General features: G+C 39.0%; 2 protein-coding genes and 1 long non-coding RNA gene across 3 annotated transcripts in view; all 3 read right to left on the reverse strand.

Annotated features, from left to right (window-relative positions):
- Nucleotides 1–1,201: 1,201 nt before the first annotated feature.
- Nucleotides 1,202–25,252, reverse strand: part of LOC141399816 (uncharacterized) — a 264,120-nt gene continuing 240,069 nt past the window's right edge. Inside the window, exon 3 of the long non-coding RNA XR_012411960.1 lies at nt 1,202–3,508. This is a non-coding gene — a long non-coding RNA (uncharacterized lncRNA). The remainder of the gene's footprint in view (nt 3,509–25,252) is intronic.
- On the reverse strand, nt 8,940–10,895 carry LOC141397366 (glucose dehydrogenase [FAD, quinone]-like). The gene has a single exon (XM_073973515.1). The coding sequence runs from the start codon at nt 10,862–10,864 to the stop codon at nt 8,993–8,995; it is 1,872 nt and encodes a 623-aa protein (XP_073829616.1). The 5' UTR covers nt 10,865–10,895; the 3' UTR covers nt 8,940–8,992.
- LOC141399809 (glucose dehydrogenase [FAD, quinone]-like) lies at nt 19,645–25,192 on the reverse strand. Its single transcript, XM_073979119.1, has one exon. The coding sequence runs from the start codon at nt 21,593–21,595 to the stop codon at nt 19,724–19,726; it is 1,872 nt and encodes a 623-aa protein (XP_073835220.1). The 5' UTR covers nt 21,596–25,192; the 3' UTR covers nt 19,645–19,723.

Consider the following 25,252-nt stretch of genomic DNA (forward strand, 5'->3'; position numbering starts at 1 on the left):
AGCAATGCAGGTCTCGAACGGTCTCATAAAAACTTCTAAGGCTTCGAAGAACAGTTCTTCTTCTTTTTTAAAAGCAATGCTGGCCACGAAAGACCAATTCTGAAACGAAAGCATTTCTAAGGCGTCGAAGAACAGATTTCAGGCTATTCTAGAATCCATTCTGATTAAGAGGTAAGGCTGTGAAGAACTGTTTTTTGTGTTTTTTTTTAGTAATTTTTTTCAATACAATACCAATTCTGATGTTAACGAAACTGTTAAAACTTCGAAAAATATTTTTTGAGCTTTTTGAACCAACGATTTCTTCGAAGGCCCAATTTCGATTTCGAGAGATACTTCTAAGTCTTCGACAACAGTTTTTGGGAAGCAATGCTATCCTCGAAGGTTCAATTTCGACTTGAAAAGAACTTCTTTGGCTGCGATTAAGCTTTAGGTCTTGGGCTTCTAAGGAGCCAATTTTCCATTAAGATTACCAATAAAGCTTCGAAGAACTGTTTACGTGTTTTTTTGTGAAGCAATGCCTGCCATGTAAGACCAATTTAATCTCTTCGAAGAAAATTTTAGAGGTATCTTTGGTAACAATTTCTGGCCCCAAACGAACTTTTAAGATTTCAAAGAATCTGTTTTGGACCTTAGAGGAGTTTTGGTGTGTTCGTTAAAGCATTCGAAGTACCATTTCTGGCTTTCAACGACTTCGAAAGTATGCTAACATAATTTCTATGCCAAAAACCAATTGGTTATTTCCAGAAAAAAAAATCCATTAAAATATTGCTGTGCTCGAAAGACCAAGAAAGACTTCAAAATAACTTCTATGTCTTTAAAGAATTGTGTTCGGGTTTTTAAGAAGCTATTATGACCCAAAAGGACCAATTTTGACTTTACAAGAAGACTAAGAAGACTTTCTGGGCTATTAAAAAGCAATGCTGACTACGAAGAACCGACTCAGATTAAAATAAATAAAAATTTGAGGCTTTGCTTCGAAGTAGCAATTTTGCCTCCAAAGGTACTTTTTAAGCTGTGAAGAACAGTATTTGGGTTTTTATGGAAACAAAACGGACATCGAAGGACCAATTCTGCCTGCAAAAGAGCTTGTAAGGATTCGAAGATTTGTTTTTTCGTATTCATAAAACTTATTCCAAACTCAAAGTAGCATTTTACAAAGAAAACTGACCCACCTAGTTTGGAAAACTTTCCAAAATAATTGTTTATTATTATTTTTTTTTTTTTTTTGAAATATCGATGGTCTCGAAGGACCATTTCGTAAGACTTCCTAGGTTTCGAAAGCAATGCTGACTTCGAAGGACCAACTCTGATTAACTGATTAACTTTTAAAACTTCGAAGATCAGTTCCTGTGCTATTAAAAAGTGTTGCTGTCTTCGAAGAGCCAACTTTGATTCAAAAGGGCTTTCAAGAACAGTTTTTTTGTTTTTATGGAAGCGATACTAGTTTCGAAGGACGAATTTCGATTCGAAAGATTTTTTAAGACTGTTTAGAACAGTATTTGAATTTTTATTGAAACAATACGGGCATCGAGGGACCAATTCTAACTCCAAAATAACTTCTAAGGCTTCAAAGATTAGATTTTTGGACCTTCTAATACTATTTCTTATTGCGATAAATCATTTTAAAGACCGCAATGCAATATTGTCGTATTCATAACACTTATTCCAAGCTCAAAGCAGCATTTCACAATGAAAACTGAAGCAACCACTTTGGAAAATTTCCTTAAAAAACGTTTGTTAACTTCTTTAAAAATATCGATGGTCTCGAAGGACCAAATCTGGATATTTCCAAGGTTTCGGAGAACAATTTTGTGGAGTTTTTGCCCAACTCATACCATAAAAAGACTTCTAAGGCATCGAAGAATAGTTTTTCCGTAGTCGAAAGCTATTGCTGATTTCGTTAAACACTCGAATGACCAATTCTAACTTCAAATGGACTTTTAAGGCTTTGGAATTTCTTGGGATTTCGAAGACAATTTTTTATTTCATTTTGGACATTTTTAGACCTTGTAAATGATTTATTCAGATCTTGAAGGATTATTTCGAAATTAAATATATCCCAGCAGCTGGACTTCAAGGACTTTGATGGTCTTAAAGACCCAACTTTGTCCCAATAAAACTTTCAAGCGGTGTCTTAAAACACGCCATTCGGACTTGGCGATAAACAGTACGTCCCATATCTAAAAACAACTTTTATTCGCTATGGTCCAATGTTCCCTACATATTGCACGGCATTCAGAGCTCCTATCACCGAAGCTCCTTTGATCTAAATATTCTATTTTAATTATGTTTCCAATTTTGTTCATAGTTCCCTCTTCTTTAAACACATTACTACGCCACTGTTCCCCTTGAAAAGCTTTATTATAAACAACTACCACAAGCTTTTATTGCCGTTACAACAAGATGTTTGCCACATACAGTGAAGCTAACCTCAAAAAAAAAAAAAAAAATATATGCGCTTCACGTCGTATATCATTCCATGGGCTTTGCTGCAATTCTATGTGCAATCTGTTCAAAGAGTTCATTGCTAACGCTTACCTTGACTGCAGTTGACGTTGTCTAAAGACGTTTGAATGACGACATGCAACAAAGCGAATGTTTGCTTTGCTAACTTAGAATCCACAGAATGGTGGCAAAGTTTAGTGATTTTTTTGTGTGTTTCAATTCAATTTCTATTGTGATCATGGAAGTCAGTAATTTGTGTAAAGTCATGATGACCTCACAATATTGACGATTATTAAAATCAATGGAGGGTTACAAGTGAACATGAATATTTATTTTGTTTATTGTTGTTGTAATAATAATTTGTTACAGTGCTTGATAGATATGTTTAAAGTTTGATTTAAAAATAAATAATTTGGAAAAGTTGTGAGAATATCACGACTCTACAAATAATTTTGTACATATTTTTTTTTTTGCCTTATTAAGGCGAAGGTACATAGTTTTGTTTGAGATTGAGGCACTAGAAAAATCCAATTATTTTCGATTCATGTAGTTTTGTATGAAAATGCGCTCTAATTACGTTTATAATAGCTAAAAAAATATTGTTGGGCGTGATATCATATATAAGGTCGCAAAAAACTTTATCACTACGCGAAGAAATATAAGGACTCGAAAGACCAATTTTGACTTTAAAAACATCTAGGGCTTCAAAGAACAGGTAATGGACTTTTGTAGAGCATTATTGACCTCGAAGGACCCATTTTGAAACGCCAAAGGGGTTTTTGTAATTTTTAGAAAAGCTATGCTGGCCTCGAAGGACTATTTATAATTTCAAAATAACTTCTACTTAGGCTGCAAATGACTTATTCGAAACTCGATTTAGGAACAATATTTTTAAATAACATAAGAATTTAACAAAGCGAACAGTTGTTTTACACAATAGCTCTCATTACACTTTATAAATGGTCCTCTGTTACCGCAACTCGAACTTAATTTATTATACTTACAGCAAAAACGTATTTCAATGCAATTCAATTCCATTTGTTAGCCAAAAATGAAAACATACCTGAAAATAAAGAAAACAAAATTGTTAATTTTAATAATATATATTTTGAAAGCTTCAAGGAACAGTTTATAGATCATGTTAGATAATGCCGATGATAGTGATGGAATATATCGAATGCATATTGAGTATTTCCCGTATCGAAGGAACACTTTAACTATGGATTTTGGATCCCACGACAGCAGGTTCTTTCGTACCGGATTGACCCGGAATTACACAACATCAGCGTTCCGGCCAGCGACTGACACCTCAGTGTACATGTGTTCGTATTTGTTTCGTTTTACTGTGTTGGGAGCAGCATATCCCGGAATGCCTGCTCCGAATTCTTTTGGTCCGTGCCGGGAAGCCAACCCAGGACCAATTTATTTGTGCTCAGTTTGTCACATTCGCATCTTTACCCATATCCAAACTTCGGTGAGATGAAATAGATGTCAAGAGTGGGTGCATCTAAGGGGTTGCTCTGGACTTGTCCACGTGAGGGACAACGACAGGGACTATGTTGCTGCATGCTGCGTGGAGACAGTCCCCAGTGAGTCGTCATCGAATTACGAAACTCCCTCGTCGTCTTATTATGAAACTCCAACGCAGTCCCCTCGACAATAACCGCACACGCAGCCTTTAACACCAGCCGTTGTTGTCCCAATCCCAGAAAATGCATCCTTCTTGCAATTTAATTGCAATGGACTCCGAGGTAAGATCGAGAAAATAGTAGATTTCATGAGTCAGAAGAACATCAAGGTCGCGGCGGTGCAAGAAACCAAGCTCAACAGCAACTGTAGCTTACAACGTTGTGATGGTTACAACGTGTTAAAGAAGGATCGCACCAGAAATTGAGGTGGGGGATTATCTGAGATTACGAGCCTGACATTAGCCCGCTTTTGGAAGCTCATAATCGTCTAGTCCTGGGGGACTTTAATGCGCATCATGAGATGTGGCATTCGGCCCTCGGCTGACTGAGCAGATTGGACGGTCCATGAGAATTAGAGGAGAGAATCACAGTTCGCCAGACATAACCATCGTGTCACTTGGTCTGACAAATGACGTCACCTGGCAACCCGTCATTTACCTTGGATCAGACCGTCTCCCCATAATTGTCTCCATTAGCAGACCACCCGATTTCATCACCTCTGAACGCCGCACGTTCGTCAATCATAGGAAAGCTTATTGGCCGAGTTTCAGAGAGTCCACCAATCACCGCTTCAGAGAACTGCCCAATCCTCCTGATGTTCGGGTAGCGGAAATTACGTTCCGAGACATCATCAGTGCTGCAGCCGCTCGCCATATCTCTGCTGGTCGAATATCCGAAGTAAGACCAAACTTCCCAACAGAGGCGACGGGATTAGCAAATGAGCGTAATGAGCTTCGTCGAGTCAACCCCAATGACCCCAGAGTCAGGTAGCTGACACTGAAAGTTAACAGGCGGGTCGGCGAACATAAGCGGAACAAGTGGTTAAATCATCTGAAGAGTTGCAACACTGGAGCCGGTATAAGTGAATTGTGGGCAACGGTTAAGTCACTCTCAAACCCTGGAAGGATGGAAGATAGGACCTCAGTCACATTTGGCGGCGAGGTGCGCAAGTTATTTCAATCGACCGTTTGTCGAGCACGCCGAGAGTGACAGGGCGAAGAGGAGAGTATTACGTCGCATCAGATCTCTTCCTGCCGAGGATAAACAACCAGGGTTTACAATAAATGATGGTGCGAATGCCATCAGGAACTCTAAATCAGCCAAAGCCTTGGGTCCTGATGGAATCTCCAGGGTAATGCTTAAGCAGCTGGATGAGCCGGGAGTGGAGTATCTCACTAAAGTTCTCAACTTGTCGCTTGCCACCTTCATTGCTCCGGAAGTCTGGAAAATGGGCAGGGTGGTCCCGTTACGGAAGCCAGGCAAGGAAGCCAGCAAAAGTCAATCGTACAGGCCGATTTAGCTTTTGTCGCCCGTAGCAAAGACCCTTGAAGCCTTAGTCCTCCCCAGGAATAGCTATCATGTTGCTGATCATCAGCAGGGATTCCGTAAGCAGCACAGCACGACAACAGCGCTGTACGCCATCTCCACATATATTTGTCAAGGACTCAACCAGAGACAGCCGTGTGATAAAACAGTGATGGTGGCGCTTGACTTATCAAAAGCCTTTGATACAGTCAGGCACTCTACTCTATTTGAGGACATTGAGCAGACAACCCTCCGGCCAAGCTTGAAACGGTGGTAGGTACCTTTCGTGATGACATTTGTGAGAAACTGAACTCTTATTTAACCGATCTTACCACCTTTTTTCAGGAATATGCAGATTTCCGCCACAAAATCTACAGTCACCCTGTTCCCCACATGGACAGCGCAGTTTGGAAGAAAATTGAATGTCGTGGTCGACGGTAGCAGAATTCCGACCACAAACTGCCCCAAAATGTTAGGGGTCACATTCGACACTACTTTTTAAGTCGCGCACGCCACAGCTATCTGCGACAAACTGAAATGTAGGAACAAGGTCCTCAAGTCCCTAGCCGGCAGCTCTTGAGGTGCAGATAAAGAAACCTTGTTGACCACATATAACGCGATAGGTCGGTCTGTGGTAAGCTATGCGGTGCCAGTGTGGTCCCCGGGATTACGAATTGGAAAAAGATTTAAACCTGCCAGAATGCCGCTCTGAGAACAGCAACAGGGTGCCTCCTCAAGTCTTCAGTGGACCATAGTGAGGAGGCAAAGATTCTTCCAGTAAAGCAACAAAATGAGCTGCTTTTGTTGCAGTACATTCAGGCATATCACGAAGGAAATTCATGTTCTAGAGAGGAAAGTCCAACAATATAGGAGATATCAAGCAGGTCTAAATAGTATTCACACGGATGCTATTGCTAAGGCCATAAGCAAATATGGTGTAAATAAAGTCCTCGAAATACATCCCCCCATCTATCGCAGCTGAGGAGCGTCAGCTGCCACGACAAGACTTCTGCCAAGTATGCGGAATGGGCCCGCACGACACAAATCACCTTTTCAACTGCCCAACCAAATCTACTCATCTAACACCAGTGGATCTGTGGTTACATCCCACTTTCCTGGAACTGCAGATAGACCCAGAGCCAGATTGAACAGAAGAACGAACATACAAACATAATAATAAACACTGTTACAACAACAACAACAAACATTTTGGAAAATCTTACTAGACCATAACTTCAAAGGCTGCGAAGTACAGTTTTTGGGCTTTTATGAAACCAACCTGAGCTAGAATAATGGATTTTAACTTTAAAAAGAACTTCTAAGGCTTGGAAAAATAATTTCTGGTCTTTTATTCTTCTAAATACTGACTCTGAAGGGTCAATTCAGTTTTCACACACTTTTAAGACTTCGAAGAACACTTTTTGAGTTTTTATGAAAGCGACACGTGCCTCGAAGGACCCATTTAGATTTTAAAGGAACTTCTAGGCCTGTGAAGGCCACTTTTGGGCTCTCATGGAGTTTTTGGTATTTAAAGAAGCAATGCTTGCCTCGAATTACCAATTCTAACTTCAAAACAACTTATAAAGCTTCGAAGAACTGTGTTCGGGATTTTAAGAAGCAATGTTAACCCAGAAGAATCCATTTTAACTTCAAAAAGAACTTCTTAGACTTCGAATAACAGTCTCTAGGTTTTTAAAAAGCACTGCTGACTTCGAAGAATCAATTTTGATTTCAAGATTTCTGTTACTTTATACAACTTAGAAAACCTTCAAAAACAAAAAAAGTTGTTGGTATTTTATAGAAGCAATGCTGGCCGCGAAGGACCATTTCTCACTTCAAAACAAATTATAAGGCTACGAAGAACTGTATTCGGGTTTAAAAAACCCAATGCTGACCTAGAGGGAAGAATTTTAACTTTAAAGGAATTTCTAAGGCTTCAAAAGGTTGTGTCTGGGCTTCTAAAAAGCAATGCGGACTCCGACAAACAATTTTAAGTCTTCGAAGCACGGTTTTTAAGCTTTTATGGAAGCAATACAAGCAGACCAATTTCGACTGCTAGAAACACTTTTATGGCTACAAAGAACAGCTTTTGAACTTTTTAGATGCATGTATTTGGTATTTGAAGACTATTTCTGACCTTGTTAGAGCACTCGACGGACCACTTCGGAGCTCAAAAGAACTTCAAATGCTGTTTACTTGAAACAATGACTTCATTACAGTTATTGATGGTCTCGAAGGACCACATCCAGCCTAAACCAAACTTTAGAGGTATTAGAAAAGATTTTTTACTTATTCCACCAATTTTGACTTCAAACGAACTTCCTAGACTGAAAAATCGAGTTAAGGCTTTCACAAACCATTGCTGACCTCGTACGAACACTCGAAGGATCAATTCTGACTTCAAATAACTTCTAAGGTTGGTTATTTGAAGACATAACTTATTTTTGGTATCTTCCAATTTTGAAGCAAGTACTAACACATCAGAGATACGTTTTTGGAATTCGCAGACGATTGCTGACCCCTTGTGAATTCATAAGAACTTCTTTGGCTTTGAAGAACTATTTTCGGGCTATATATTTCATGGTAGTGTATTTCCGCCTGCTAACGACTTTTACACGCCTTGAAGGGCCATTTCACAATGTAAACTAACCCAACCGTTGCAACGGACCATTTTAGGCTTTAAAATTTTTGTAACTGTTTACTTGAAGAAATTGCTGTTTAGAGACATTGATTGATGACTTCGAAGAACCAAATCTAGCCTCAACAAAGCATTCAAAGCATCAGAGAGCAAGTTTATTGACCTTTTAGACCGGTAGTTATTTCAGAGAACTGCTATGGATTCGACGAACACACTTAAAACGTTTCGATTAGATCTTAATAGTCACTTTGATTTTTTTTGGCATGTGGGTTAGCGCCGTTTTGGCGCTGAGCGCCTCATATATCAGTGGCTTCTGCGCCGTTAAGGCATTTTAGAGGCAAGTTGGCATTTCGGTCTACAAGTGACACATTCAAATATCGAAGGACCATTTTCTAACAAAAACTAATGCAACGGGACCATTTTTGACTATGAAAAGCTTAGAAACATGGATACAACTCATATAGAATAGTTTGTGTCACCAAAGGAGTAAATCTGGGCTCAAACAAAATTTTAAGTTTTCTTGGAACATTTTTTACTACTTCAGATGAACTTCTCTTTCTTCGAAGTATAGTTTTTGAGTTAGATCACTTCCTAAACCGCGAAGGTATGTGTTTCGCTTGCAATTGGTTCGTTTAAGTTTCGAAAAACAATTTTACAATAAAAGTAAAGTAAAAAAGTACCCAAAGACAAGAATTAGAATGCGCAACCATAACCTCAATACAGCTATGGTTAGGGCATTCAATGGGATCATGATTACCATAATGGTATATTTTAAGTCATATTATCAGCAGTTCACAAAAAACTTCGAAGGACAAAACACAATAATTGAAATTACAAACTTCTTCTTCAACATCGTTATTTATTTCTTTTTCTTCTTAACAACCTACTTAAGCCTAAGAGTTCACACCAATATTTCTTATCTTATATAACCATGATCCTGTTTAATCATATCCGCCGCCTTTTCTGCAATCATATAAACCGGACCATTGGGATGGCCGGCAATAACATTTGGCATTATGCTGGCATCGACAACACGTAAATTTCGTATACCATGCACTCGCAGACGGGGATCTACAACTGCAGTTCTATCGCTTTTGGGACCCATTTTCGCGGTACATGACTGATGAAAGATTGTAAAAGTGAAATGACGGACATAACATTCCAAATATGGCCTCGATGTAATGTCACCATATTTTCTACACTGCGGTATTGGACGATCCAATAGGCGGGCATTAATTTTACGCATTGAATGATATTTTAGCAGATTTATGGCAGTTTGTAGGCCCCTCACCAAGATATCCAAATCGTAGGGATCTTTCAAGTAATTCGGATATATCAACGGATGATCATGGGGATTTTTACTTCTTAGCTTTATGCGTCCTTTGCTGCGCGGCCGTAGATTCATGGGAAATACCATAAATGTCTCCAGATCATATTTCAAAATATCTTCATACATATAATTGTAGATATCTTGGCGTATGTTGTAAGCCCGAACAGTTGCTGGATTTGTGTGAAGACCACCAGTAATCATAAAGAATTCCAGATCAGCCCAGCCATCCGGAGGATTATTGTGATCCAAGTCATAAAAGGCAATTGCCTCAACACCATCCGGTATGGAAAGTGTGGAATTGGAGGTTTGCAGGTTCAAGAATTCATTCACATCAAAAAATCGTTGTAATTTCAATGTTGTTGTATTTGCAGTAAACGTCAGCAATGGAGTCACATGATCCTGGAGATTATAACCAACCGCCAAATCTGCAATTGGTTTGATTCCCACCTTTCGTAAATGCTTAGCTGGACCAATACCGGACAACATCAAGAGCTGAGGTGTGTTAATGGCACCACTTGATGAAATTACCTCTTTTCGGGCTCTAACCGTAAATGTTTGGCCTCTTGATTCAAATCTCACACCATAGGCGCTTCGTGTCTTGGGATCAATAAGTATCTTGGTGACCAGGGAATATTTTCTTATGTGCAGATTAGGTCGTTTACCCTTGATGGGATAGAGATAGGCACGATTTGAACTCCAACGATATCTACCATCCGTGGTTGTTTGTATAAAGGAATAACAAATTTGTTTCCTACCATTGTAATCACATTTCTGTATACCATCTGCCTGCCCAGCCTCCACAAAAGCTTCCGCCAACTTTGAACGCCTATGGGGATAGCTGATTTTCACCGGACCATTACGTCCCACCAACTGGGGATCGGCGTCTTCAACATACGAATGTTCTAGCTTTTTGAAATATGGCAAGACCTCTGGCCAACTCCAACCAACATTACCCATGGCAGCCCAGCTATCGTAGTCACGACGATTTGCCCGCGTATACATCATGGCATTCAGCACTGAAGAACCACCCATTACTTTGCCTCTGGGAAAATGCACACTGTTGTTGTACATACCAAAAGCAAAGGAATTCGAGGGTTCGGTATAATATTTCCAATTAACTTCAGAGCTCAACTTGAGGAGTTGGGCAATTGCTGGCAAATCCATCACCAACAGTTCGGGACCACCCGCCTCCAAAAGTAGAACTTTCCATTGTGGATTTTCCGAAAGACGTGCTGCCAAGGTGCAACCAGCCGTACCAGCACCCACAATTATAAAATCATATTCCTTTAGCAGTGGTGTATTGTTATCGGAATTCTCCAAATTTTCATCAGCCTGACCTTGGGCAAGAAATTGTAGAAAATATGGTATAATATTTGTAGTTTGTGCCCGCACCTTACAGCCGAAGTGTAGGCAAAACACAAGCAGAATTAACGTTTTGAAAATTAATTTAATTTTCATTCTCTAGCCCGACCGTTTTCTTCTGTTCCACTTAACGTCTATAGAGTGACTGACTGGATTATGGCTGAATTCTAAACTAAATTCTAGTGATAGTGTTTTTTTTTTATTGATATAAATTAGTACTTGTTATTCATGTTCTAGTAGTTGTTATTCATGTTCTTATAATAAAAATCAAATCTGCAAAAGCATTCTCCAGATTGCAGTTTAAATTTTCTATAAAAAAAATATATTCAAGAATTTTGTATGCTTCTTTAGTTTATTTATATGTTGCACTACAGTGCGGAAGTGGGTATTCTAAGTTTCCGTCTTCCGTCTTCTTTTAGCGAAGTATAAATTTGACTTCAAAAGAATTTCTTAGGCTTCTAAGAACAGTTTATGGATTTCTTTAGAATTGTCTAGAAGCATCAATTCTGGCTCCGCAAGAAATTTTACAGTTTCAAAGAATTGTTTTTGGGCTTTCGAGAACTATTGCCGGCGTCTTTGAAGCACTCGAAGGAAATATTCAGGCTTTAATTAACTCAGTAAGTATCTAAACATAATTTCTTTGCAAAAATATCAATTGAAAAAATATTGCTTGCCTCGAAGGACCAATTCTGACTTCAAAAAAACCTTCTTAGGCTTCGAAGAACAGTTTATGGGTTTCTCTAGAAGCCATAATGGTCTCGAAGGACCAATTCTGGCTCCAAAAAACTTTTAGATTTAAAAAAAATAGTCTTTTGGTTTTCAATAACTATTGCCGACGTTGTTAGAGCACTCGAAGCGCCATTTCTGGCTTTAAAAAAATCCGTAGGTACCCAAGCATTCTTTCCCAAATATCACTTGTTTATTTCCAGAGAAAATTCGATAAAACTATTATTGTCCTCAAAACACCAATTCATACTTCAAAAGAATTTCTAAGGCTTTGGCATACAGTTTTTGAGATTTTAATAGAGACAAAACTGACCTCGAAGGACCAATTGGAATTCAAAAGGAATTATAAGGCTTCGAAGAACAGTTTCGCGGATTATTGCTGGGGTCGTTAGAGCCCTTGAAGGACCATTTCTGGCCTTAAACAACCCCAAAAGTATCTAAACATACAAACTTCTAAGACTTCGAAGAACTTTTTCGGGCTTTTATAGAGGTAATACTGGCCTCGAAGAACCAATTTGACTTTAAAAGAATTTCTAAGGCTACGAAAAACAGTTTGGTTTGTGATTTTTAGAAGAAATGCTGATCTCGCAGGACCAATTCTGAATTCTAAAGGACTTCTAAGGCAACGCAGAACATTTTGGGATTTTTTTAGAAGAAATGCCGGCCTCGAAGGACCAATTCTGGCTCCAAAAGAACTTTTATGATTTAAAAAAATAGCTTTTTGGCCTTCAGTGACTCTTTCTGATGTCGTTAGAGCACTCGAAGGACCATTTCTGGCTTTAAACTAATCCAAAAGTATATCGAATTTGCATTCAAAAGAATTTCTAAGGCTGCGAAAAACAGTTTGTGGTTTTTACAGAAGAAATGCTGGTCTCGAAGGACCAATTTTGACTTCCAAATAACTTTTAAGATTTCAAAAATAGCTTTTTGGTCTTCATTGACTCTTTCTGACGTAATTAGACCACTGGAAGGACCATTTCTGGCTTCAAACAACTCCGAAAGTATATCGAAGGATCAATTTGAATTCAACAGAACTTTTAAGATTTCAAAAAATAGCTTTTTGGCCTTCAGTGGCTCTTTCTGACGTCGTTAGAGCACTCGAAGAACCATTTCTGTCTTTAAACAACTCCGAAAGTATATCGAAGGACCAATTTGAATTCAAAAGAATTTCTAAAACTGCGAAAAACAGGTCGTGGTTTTTACAGAAGAAATGCTGGTCTCGAAGGACCAATTTTGATTTCCAAAGGACTGCTAAGGCTTCGAAGAAAATTTTGGGGTTTTTTTAGAAGAAATGCTGCCCTTGAAGGACCAATTCTGGCTCCAAAAGAACTCTTAAGATTTAAAAAGTAATAGCTTTTTGGCCTTCAGTGTCTCTTTCTGACGTCGGTAGACCACTCGAAGGACCATTTCTGGCTTTAAATAACTCCGAAAGTATATCGAAGGACCAATTTGAATTCAAAAGAATATCTAAGGCTGCGAAACGGGTGACGTAGGGGATGGAAGATACCAAGGAACGGTCCTGACCGGTTTTAACATGGCAAAGCCCAGGATTTATCTTGGTCCCTCTTTCATCTCAAGTGGACACTGACCTCCCCGTGGTGTCACCTGGGGAACTGCCTTTAACACCCGTTAAAGGTAGTGAGCTAACATGTGCCGCGCGTTCACCCATAAGAACGTTAAAAACTTGGGTTTGGGCGTCGGGTTAGTAACCCTCCCCTAGAAAAAAACAGCCTACTATGAAAAAACGAAAGAAAAGAAAAACAAACCCCTCTAAGTTGACGAACCCCGCAAACGTTTTAAGGACCATGATCTGCGAATCTGCACCTGGAATGTTCGCACTCTTTATAGAGAAGGTGCAGTCTTCGCATTGGCAGACGTACTTGGAAAGTACAAAGCCGATATTACTGCCATACAGGAAATACGATGGACTGGGAAAGATGTCACAACAGCACCTAAAGGTGACGCACTGTATTATAGCTGCCATGACACAAAGCATGAGTTTGGTTGTGGTTTTGTAGTTGGTCGGAAGTTAAAACATCTGGTCTCCAGCTTCACCCCAGTGAATGAAAGACTTGCTACAATTCGATTTAAAGCAAAATTCTTCAACATCAGCTTTATCTGCGCTCATGCCCCAACCGAAGACAAGGACGAACAGACCAAAGATATATTCTACGAGAGCTTAGAAGAAACATATGACCGTTGTCCTGCCCATGACATTAAAATTGTTCTAGGCGATTTTAATGCCAAAATAGGAAAGGAGAATATCTTTGGACAAACAGTTGGGAAATTCAGTCTACATAGTGAAACATCAGACAATGGAATGAGGCTGATAGACTTCGCAGCGGCAAAAAACATGGTAGTTAGCAGTACCAGATTTAAGCATCTCGATATTCATAAGGGCACTTGGCTGTCTCCAGACCAAAGAACAATAAATCAAATTGATCACGTTGTGATAGATGGAAGACATTCATCGAGCGTGTTGGATGTACGATCGTTCCGAGGAGCAAACATAGATTCGGACCATTACCTCGTTGCAGCAAAGGTACGTACCCGTCTAAACGTTGCAAATAAAGCACGGACAGACACAACACGAAAGTTGGACATCGCCAAGCTGCAAACACAACAGATAGCCATAGCATATTCCACTCAACTGACCCAATTGCTTAATGATAGCGCTTCTCGTCCCGATAACATTTCAGCACAATGGCAAAATATTGCCCACTCCATGCAAACAGCCGCAAAATCAGTACTTGGATACCAGAGACCTCCACCAAAGAATCCGTGGTATGACCAGGAGTGCCGTGCTGCTACCGAAGAAAAAAATGCGGCATATAGGGCTACTTTACAATCAGTAGCAACGCGTAGCGCACGAGAGAGGTATCGGGAGAAAAGGAGAAAGGAAAACGTCTTTTCCGCAGGAAAAAGAGAGAAATGGAAAAGAGGGAGTGTGAACAAATGGAGATGTACAGGAGACAGAACGAAGTCCGAAAATTCTACCAAAGAGTGAAGCATCAAACTGATGGCTTTGGTACAGGAATATCGTCCTGTAGAGATCAACAAGGTAATTTGGTAACTGATACAGATAGTGTGCTCAGGATATGGAAAGAACATTTTTCCAAACTGTTGGTATCCGATAGCAGTGAAGACGGCGAAGATACCACAGATCCAATCCCAGATGATGGTATTGAATTTATACCGCCCAGCCAAGATGAGGTAAGGACAGCAATAAACCGGCTGAAGAATAATAAGGCGGCAGGAGCAGATGGCCTACCAGCCGAGCTGTTCAAAACCGGAGGCGACACGCTGATAAGGTGTATGCATCAGCTGGTTAGCACCATCTGGCAGGAAGAACGCGTACCCGACGATTGGAACGTGAGCATCCTATGTCCAGTCCACAAGAAGGGTGATAAGACTGTGTGCTCAAATTATAGGGGCATAAGTCTGCTCCCTATTGCATATAAGATAGTATCTGGCATATTGTGTGAGAGACTAAAGCCTATGGTCAATGAAATTATTGGACCCTATCAGTGCGGCTTTAGACCTGGCAAATCCACCATTGACCAGATATTTACCTTGAGACAAATCCTGGAAAAGACCCAAGAAATGCAGATCGACACCTTCCATCTTTTCGTCGATTATAAAGCAGCATTCGACAGCCCTATACGTTCAAAGGTGTTCCAAGCCATGTCTGATTTTGGTATTCCTGCAAAGCTCATTCGACTTTGTAGAATGGCATTAACTGAGACGAGATCCTCAGTTAAAATTGGAAAGAACCTCTCCGAAGAGTTTACTACCAAAAGAGGTTTCAGACAAGGAGACGGCCTGTCGTGTGATCTATTCAACATCCTGCTGGAAAAGGTCATACGAGACGCGAAGGTCAAAAGAAATGGAACGATATACACGAACAGCCACATGTTACTGGCTTATGCCGACGACATTGACATCATGGGTCGATCGGTAAAGGAAGTAACTGACACCTTTGCAAAAGTCGAAAGAGAATCTGCTAAAGTTGGTCTGGCAGTAAACGGCGTAAAAACCAAGTTGATGGTATCGACGCGTAATATGTCCATAAACACCGCACCATCTGTGAATGTTGGTACTTATAATTTTGAGGTAGTAAAGGACTTCGTCTACCTCGGCACCGCCATAAACACAACAAATAACATCAGTTGTGAAATACGAAGAAGAATAGTGTTGGCTAACAGATGCTACTTTGGGCTGAGTAAGCAGTTTAGGAATAAAGCCACCTCTCGTCAAACAAAAATAACACTGTACAAAACACTGATACTACCCGTGCTAATGTATGGTTCCGAAGCATGGGTACTTGCTCAAGCAGATAAGGCAGTGCTTTGTGTGTTTGAGAGAAAAATTCTTCGAAAGATCTACGGGCCAATCTGTGTTGACGGCGAATATCGGCGTCGTATGAACATCGAGCTGTATCAACTATACAATGACATCAATATAGTTGAACGAATCGAGATACAACGATTGCGATGGCTAGGCCATGTTATAAGAATGAGTGATGATGAACCCGCTAAAAAGGCGTATAAATACGGGCCGCATGGAGGTTCTCGCAGATCTGGAAGGCCAAAGCTTCGTTGGAGCGAACAAGTGAAACGAGATATCACAAAGCTACATATCCCAGATTGGGAAAATACAGCAGCAAACAGAGAGGATTGGAGATTTTTTCTTAGTTCGGCTTATGGAACAAATGTTCTGTAAAAGGCCAGCTAAGTAAGTAAGTAAGTAAGGCTGCGAAACAGTTTGTGGATTTTACAGAACTAATGCTGGCCTCGAAGGGCCAACTTTGACTTCCAAATAAGTTTTAAGATTTCAAAAATAGCTTTTTGGCCTTCAGTGACTCTTTCTGACGTAGTTAGACCACTCGAAGGACCATTTCTGGCTTCAAACAACTCCGAAAGTATATCGAAGGATCAATTTGAATTCAACAGAACTTTTAAGATTTCAAAAAATAGCTTTTTGGCCTTCAGTGGCTCTTTCTGACGTCGTTAGAGCACTGGAAGGACCATTTCTGGCTTTAAACAACTCCGAAAGTATATCGAAGGATCAATTTGAATTCAAAAGAATATCTAAGGCTGCGAAACAGTTTGTGGATTTTACAGAACTAATGCTGGCCTCGAAGGGCCAACTTTGACTTCCAAATAAGTTTTAAGATTTCAAAAATAGCTTTTTTGCCTTCAGTGACTCTTTCTGACGTAGTTAGACCACTCGAAGGACCATTTCTGGCTTCAAACAACTCCGAAAGTATATCGAAGGATCAATTTGAATTCAACAGAACTTTTAAGATTTCAAAAAATAGCTTTTTGGCCTTCAGTGGCTCTTTCTGACGTCGTTAGAGCACTGGAAGGACCATTTCTGGCTTTAAACAACTCCGAACGTATATCGAAGAACCATTTCTGGCTTTAAACAACTCCGAAATATATCGAAGGACCAATTTGAATTCAAAAGAATTTCTAAAACTGCGAAAGACAGGTTGTGGTTTTTGCAGAAGAAATGCTGGTCTCAAAGGACCAATTTTGATTTCCAAAGGACTGCTAAGGCATCGAAGAAAATTTTGGGGTTTTTTTAGAAGAAATGCTGCCCTTGAAGGACCAATTCTGGCCCCAAAAGAACTTTTGAGATTTCAAAAAATAGCTTTTTGGCCTTCAGTGACTTTTTCTGACTTCGTTAGACCACTCGAAGAACCATTTCTGGCTGTAAACTACTCCGAAAGTATATCGAAGGACCAATTTGAATTCAAAATAATTTCGAAGCATTCGTAAAACAGTTTAGTGGTTTTTTGGAAGAAATGGTGATCTCGAAGGACCAATTGTGGCTCCAAAAGATCTTTTAAGATTTCAAACAATAGTTTTTTGGCCTTCAATGAATATTGCTGACGTTGTTAGGGCACTCTAAGTAACATTTCAGGCTTTAACCAATTCCGAAATTATCCAAACATATTTCATTACCAAATATCAATTATTTATTTCCCAAAAAAATCATAAAAATATGTATTGCTGTCCTTGAAAGACTAATTCAGACTTCAAAAGAATTTCTAAGGCATCGAAGAAAATGGTTTGGGCTTTTATAGAGGTAATGTTGGCTCCGAAGGACCAATTTGACTTTAAAATAATTTCCAAGGATTCGCAGAATAGTTTATGCGTTTTTAAAATCAATAATGATCTCATTGAAAAAAATTTTGGAATTTTTAGAAGAAATTCTGGTCTGGAATGACCAATTCTGGCTCCAAAAGAACTTTTAAAATTTCAAAGAATAGTTTTTGGGCCTTCGAGGAATATTGCTGGGTTTCGAAAGTATTCGAAGGACTATTTTTGACTTTAAACAACTCCGTAACAATCCAAAATGTCCTCGAATGATCAATTCTGACTTCAAAAGAATTTCTAAGGCTTTGAAGAACAGATTTTTAGATTTTATAGAGGTAATGCTGGTCTCGAAGGATCGATTTGAGTTCAAAAGAATTTCTAAGGCTTCGAAGAGCTGTTTATTTGCTTTTTATAGGAAATTCGAGTCTTGAAGGAACAATTCTGGCTCCAAAAGAACTTTTAAGATTTCGACAAATCGATTTTGGGTCCTCAAAGACTATTGCTGATGTCTTTAGAGTACTGAAAGGACCTTTTCAGGATTAAAACAATCCCGAAAGTATCCCAACATAATTTCTATGTCAAATATCAATACCCGGAAAAAATTCGTCAACGTGTGGCTATCCTCGAAGGACCAATTCTGACTTCAAAACGGCCTTCTAAGTCTACGAAAAAAATTTCAAAGAATAGTTTTTGGGCATTGGAGGAATATTGCTGGGTTTGTAGAGTATTCAAAGGACAATTTCTGACTTTAAACAACTCCGTAAGAGACCAAACTGTCCTCGAAACACCAATTCCAACTTCAAAAGAATTTCTAAGGCTTTGAAGAATAGCTTTTGAGATTTTATAGAGATAATGCTGCTCTCTAAGGACCGATTTGAGTTCAAAAGAATTTCTAAGGCTGCGAAAAACAGTTTATGGATTTTTTAGAAGAAATTCCGATCTCGAAGGACCAATTGTGGCTCCAAAAGAACTTTCAAGATTTCGACAAATCCATTTTAAGATTTCGACAAATCGATTTTGGGTCCTCGAAGACTGTGGCTAATGTCTTTAGAGCACTGGAAGGATATATTCTGGTTTTAAACGACTCGGAAAGTATCCCAATATAATTCCTATGCCAAATATCAATATCCAGAAAAGATCCACAAACATGTGGCTATACTCGAAGGACCAATTGTGCCTTAAAACGAACTTCTATGTCTACGAAGAACATTTTGGGATTTGTTAGAAGAAATGCTGGTATCGAAGGACCAATTCAGGCTCCAAAGGAATTTTTAAGATTTCGAAGAATCGTTTTTGGGCCTTCGAAGGACCATTTCTGGCTTTAAACAACTCCGAAAGTATCCAAATATAAGTCTTAGAAGAAAATTTTGGGCGTTTTTAGAAAAAATGCTGGACTCGAAGGAACAATTCTGGCTCCAAAAGAACTTTTAAGATTTCGAAGAAATCAGACCATTTCTGGCTTTAAACAACTCCGAAAGTATCCAAAAATAATTTAGGCTCTTTGTTGTTTTTGAAGCACCAGTTGCGCTAGTACATTATTGGACTTAAATATCTTCAACTCTTGATGGACTGTTTCTAATCAAAAGTACACTAACAGCTTCTCTGATATCTCGAACTCCAATTTCATCTACCAAACCTAACCTAATGGCGTCGAAGGGTCTATTTTGGTTTTAGGAGATCAGGAAATATATTTTTCGAAATGTTTCTGGCAGCGAAAAAGCAATTACGAGCCTAACAAAGAGTTCGCTAATCATTATGGTAAATTTCGGGCCGTACATAACTTATTCATGCTTCGAAAGACCATTTCACCAATGAGAAATATCTTCGAAGGACCATATCTGACATTAAGCGAGGTGGAGGCTTCCATCAAGGCAGTGTTTTCATACAAAAACTCCAAAAGCAAATTCCGATCTCAAGAAAAACTTTTGAAGAGAATAGTTTAACCTTCTAAAGACCTTCGTAGATTTCGTTATATATTTTAATAGACACTGCAATGATATACTGTGGGTAAAATATGGCTTTTTTATTGCTCAAAGGACCAACATATAATTTCAATATTTTTATTCATTTATTTATTTTGTTCTTAATAGCTATCCTAAACCTAATATGATTTAAACAATATATATCAGCTTATATAACCATGATCCTGCTTAATCATATCCGCCGCCTTTTCCGCAATCATATAAACCGGACCATTGGGATGGCCGGCAATAATATTTGGCATTATGCTGGCATCAACAACACGTAAATTCCGTATACCATGCACGCGCAAGCGGGGATCTACAACTGCAGTTCGGTCACTTTTGGGTCCCATTTTGGCGGTACACGACTGATGATAGATTGTAAAGGTGAAATAACGGAGATAGCATTCCAAATATGGCCTCGATGTAATGTCACCATATTTCCGACACTGCGGTATTGGACGATCCAGTAGACGGGCATTAATTTTACGCATTGAGGGATATTTTAAAAGATTTATGGCCCTTTGCAGGCCCCTCACCAAGATATCCAAATCATAGGGATCTTTAAAGTAGTTGGGATATATCAGCGGATGATCGTGGGGATTTTTACTTCTTAGCTTAATACGTCCCTTACTGCGTGGCTTTAAATTCATGGGAAATATCATAAATGTCTCCAGATCATATTTCAAAATATCTTCATACATATAATTGTAGATATCTTGGCGTAAGTTATAAGCCCGAACTGTTGCTGGATTTGTGTGGAGACCACCACTGATCATAAAGAATTCCAAATCAGCCCAGCCATCCGGGGGATTATTGTGATCCAAGTCATAAAAGGCAATTGCCTCAACACCATCCGGTATGGAAAGCGTTGAATTCGAGGTTTGCAGACTCAATAATTCATTCACATCATAGAAATTTTGCAACTTCAATGTTGTTGTATTTGTAATAAAAGTCAACATTGGAGCCAAATGATCCTGGAGATTATAACCAACCGCCAAGTCAGCAATGGGTTTAATTCCCAGCTCACGTAAATGTTTGGCTGGACCAATGCCAGATAACATCAAGAGCTGGGGTGTGTTTATGGCTCCACTTGATGAAATCACCTCTTTACGGGCCCTTACCTCAAATGTTTCTCCTCTTGATTCAAATTGTACACCATAGGCGCTTCGTGTCTTGGGATCAATAAGTATCTTGGTGACCAGGGAATATTTTCTTATGTGCAGATTAGGTCGTTTACCTTTGATGGGATAGAGATAGGCACGATTTGAACTCCAACGATATCTACCATCTGTGGTGGTTTGTATAAAGGAATAACAAATTTGTTGCCTACCATTGTAATCACATTTGGGTATACCATCGGCCTGGCCAGCCTCCACAAAAGCCTCCGCCAATTTTGTTCGCCTATTTGGATAGGTAATTTTCACCGGACCATTACGTCCCACCAACTGGGGATCGGCATCTTCAACATAAGAATGTTCTAACTTTTTGAAATATGGCAAAACCTCTGGCCAACTCCAACCAACATTACCCATGGCAGCCCAGCTATCGTAGTCACGACGATTTGCCCGCGTATACATCATGGCATTTAGCACTGAGGAACCACCCATCACTTTGCCTCTGGGAAAATGCAGGCTATTATTGTACATGCCAAAACCAAAAGCGTTCGAGGGTTCAGTATAATATTTCCAATTAACTTCAGAACTCAATTTTAACAGTTGTGAAGTAGCTGGAAAATCCATAATCAACAGTTCGGGACCACCCGCCTCCAGCAGTAACACTTTCCATTGTGGATTTTCCGAAAGACGAGCCGCCAACGTACAACCAGCCGTGCCAGCACCCACAATTATAAAATCATATTCCTTTAGCAGTGGTTTGTTGTTATCGGTATTCTCCAAATTTTCCTCAGCCTGACCTTGGACAAGAAGTTGTAGAAAATATGATATAACATTTGAAGTTTGTGCCTGCACTTTACGGCCGAAGTGTAGGCAAATCGCGAGCAGAAATACCGTTTTGAAAATTAATTTAATTTTCATTCTCTAGCCCGCGACAGTTTTCTTCTGTTCCACGTAACGTTTATAGAGTGACTGAATAGCTTATTACAAAATTCAAAACTAACTTCTAGTTACAGTTTTTAATGGAAATTAATTTATTCGTGTTACATTTATTAAATTCAAGGCTTTAAAAAAATTCTCCCGTATTCCAGTTTTTTTTTTTTCTATTTATGTTTAATAAATTCAACGCAACAATGTTTAAAGGTTTTTATATTTTGTTTACATGTTTCGCTACAGTGTTGAAGTGGGTATTATGTGTTTAGTGATTGCTTTAAGACCATTTAGAATATGATGGATTTTGGGTTTAAAAGACTATTGATGGTTTTGTAAGAGTGTAGTTCCTATATTTCCAACGGTAAAAACTATTCCATGTCTAGGAAGTCCATTTCGCCTAAAGAAAAGTAATACATTGAAGGACCATTCATGGTTTTAATCTACGAATATCTACTGTGAATAAATTCCGTAAATACTTCACTGCCATCGAAGGACCAACCACCGATCAAGAAAACAAATTCAAGGTTTCGAAAAATAATTTTGCTGGTATTTTTGGGGGTTCAAAAATCTTTTTTATCTCTTGACTAAGTCATTAACCGAAAAAAATCGTTAGTTCCTCCTTTAAAACATTGCCGACCCCGAAGGATCAATGTTGATCCCAACAAAAAACTTCAAGTCACTAAAGATCATATTTTGTCTTTTCAAAATTTTAAATAATCTCGATAGACATTTCATAGACCGTTGTGGTATATTTGCAAATAACAACATATAACAAATAAATTGTTCATGTCCTGAAGGACCATTTCAATGAATATATCGTCGAAGAACCATTTCTGACTTTCAACGACATTAAAAAATCTATATAGTCAATTTTTAACAAATGCTTATTATTATAACTTCTAGTAATCGCAGAGAATATTTCGTTCAACCAACATCAGACCACAAAACTTGGATTTTTTTAGAAAATTTTTTTCAACCAACAGCAGATTACAAAACATGGATTTTTAAAGAACGTTTTTTCAACCAACAACAGACCACAAAATGTGGACTTTTTAAAGAATATTTTTTTCAAACAACAAAACGTGGATTTTTAAAGAATATTTTTTTAAATAACAACAAAAAACAAAACCTGGATTTTAAGGAATAGTTTTTTGAAACAACAACAAACTTGAATTGAAGCTATGTAGCAAAGGAAACGCACTCTAGCGTTGTTGTTGCTATACCAACGTAACCATGTTCCTTCGTCAATTCGGCCTTTAAGTTCCTTCATTACTGTCTTCGAAGGACCAATTTTAAAGTAAACAAGTAAAAAAGTGTCAGTCGGCTTTGCCGACAGAGGTATACCCTCAGCCAATGTGAATTGAAACTTTCATCTACGGACAGATAGAATGTATTTAGCGTCTCTTCAGAATTTTGTGGCCCTTTTTCAACATTTGAACTTGCCGACAAAAATGTGGATTAGGAATTAACACAAATGTTGAACTTTTGTAGGGGAGGTACCCTTAGGGAGGACCGATATGCGCCATTTTAGATGTTAAACTAAATTTTGACAAAATATTAGGATATCCAAAGTTTGGACCAAATTGTTTGCACCATTGAAGTGATATCGTCATAACATTTTAGTAACATTTTTTAAATATTCGGGAGAAGTACCGGAAGTTGGGGACCGGTATTGCCCCATGAAACTAAGTTTGGAAATCGGTAGAACAGTTCGAGAGCCACATATGGTGACATAGGGCTTTTTACACCTTTCGGGATATTTTCCCAAGAAATATGGACCTGCTCCTGATTCGAGAGCAGGTCTTAAAGTGAACTTAATCGAAATTTTGTGTGGGAGGTACCCAAAGGAGTGCACAAATATAGTCCATATTCGAACCTGAAATATATCTGGTAGATATATTAGGATGTGCAGAGTATGGATTTCATCAGTCACTCCCTTAAAGAGTTATCGTGCGCATATTTTTTCCGAAGATTTTTGAATTTTTGTGAGGGAGGTACCTGAAGGAGTGGACCGATATGGTTTATCTTCGAACTTAAACTATGTTTGGACAAAATATTACGAAGACCAAATTTTGGACCGAATTGGCACATCCGTTCGAGATTTATCTTGCGCTCCAACTACTACACACGGTGTCATAGGGGTTTTTTTGCACCATTCAGGCTATTTTCTCAGGAAGTATGGACTTGCCCCTTATGAAACTTGTACCGTCGTATGGGGGACAGCGACTACAAGTTGCTACAACAAAAATCAAAGCGATTCGAGAGCCGGTCTTAAACTGAACTTTGCCGAAATTTTGTGTGGGAGGTACCCGAAGGAGTGGACCGTTTGAGTCCATATTTAAACTTCATCTAAGTCTGGTAGAACTTTCACGATGTACAAAGTGTAGGCCAAATCGGTTACTCCCTTCAAGAGTTATCGTGCGCACAAATTTTCCGAACTTTTGTGGGGGAGGTACCGGAAGGAGTGGACCGATATAAACCATTTTCGAACTTAAACTAAGTTTGGGCAAAATATTACGAAAACCAAATTTTGAACCGAATCAGTTGCTCCGTTCGAGAGTTATCGTGCCAGCCAGACAGACGGACAGACAGACAGACAGACGGACGGACATGGCTAAATCAACTCCAAATTGTCTGAAACACATTTCGTCCAAACATACTTGGGGTCTTAAACCATTATTTCGATGAGGCACATTTTGCCCGTAAGAAAGTGTATATACCCTCGTTAGCATAAATGCTGAGGGTATAAAAAGCAATAGAAGGGCGGCGAAGAGTAGTTATTGGCATTTCAAATGCTCATGTTGATTTCATAATACCATTCGATAGATCGATATGACATATTTCGGCAACGCAAACAACTTTTTTTGTCTCGATAAGACACTTCAAGAATGAAGAATACTCCAACGGCATCTAAGGACTATTTCTTAGTTGAAGAGCTTCTGAAGACAACGGGGTTGAAGTTCGGAGCAGGGTGGTTCGGAATTAATTCAGTCTTTCGTTTCAACTTTGCTTAAATAGCGTTTTTTTAAAAATCGGACATAGGGGAGGCCCCCCGCCCCACCCAAATTCAACAAAATATATAGCCAAGGGTTCTCCATGTACATTTTCAGGAAAATAGGTAGTTTTGGATATATAACATCAGTACTTTTGGATATATAACATATTTAAAAAATGGGCGTGCTAAAATAGTGTTTTTAAAAAAGTAGGGCATGGGGGAGGTACCCCGCCCCTTCCGAAATTCAAAAAATATATATAGCCTATTTTCACCATGGGTGTTCCCTGTACATTCCCCGAAATTTTCAAGAAAATCGATTCAGCCGATTTTGAGTCTATACGGAACATACACATGTCTATTGTCTTTTATATATAACAGGTATCGGCACCAATACAAACGCGTTGCTTGCGGCCTCACGCATACGACCATCTCTCGCTCTCTCCACAAACAGCGTGTGCGTTAATGCATTGCTAAAATTAAAAATCATTGAAACAAGCGACAACAGAACCTTCTTCATTGACTTCTGAACGAAGACTGAGTGGTGGTTGTTCTGTTGTTATTCTCATCAAGGGCACGTGTGCCCCTTTTTGCCGGATGCTGATATATAAGATGTAATTTTATTAAACTCTCAAAGAGTGAAATCGAGTAAC

This window comes from Musca autumnalis, unplaced genomic scaffold (genome assembly GCF_047663935.1).
Source record: "Musca autumnalis isolate F117 unplaced genomic scaffold, ASM4766393v1 scaffold_3, whole genome shotgun sequence".
Lineage (NCBI taxonomy): Eukaryota > Metazoa > Arthropoda > Insecta > Diptera > Muscidae > Musca > Musca autumnalis.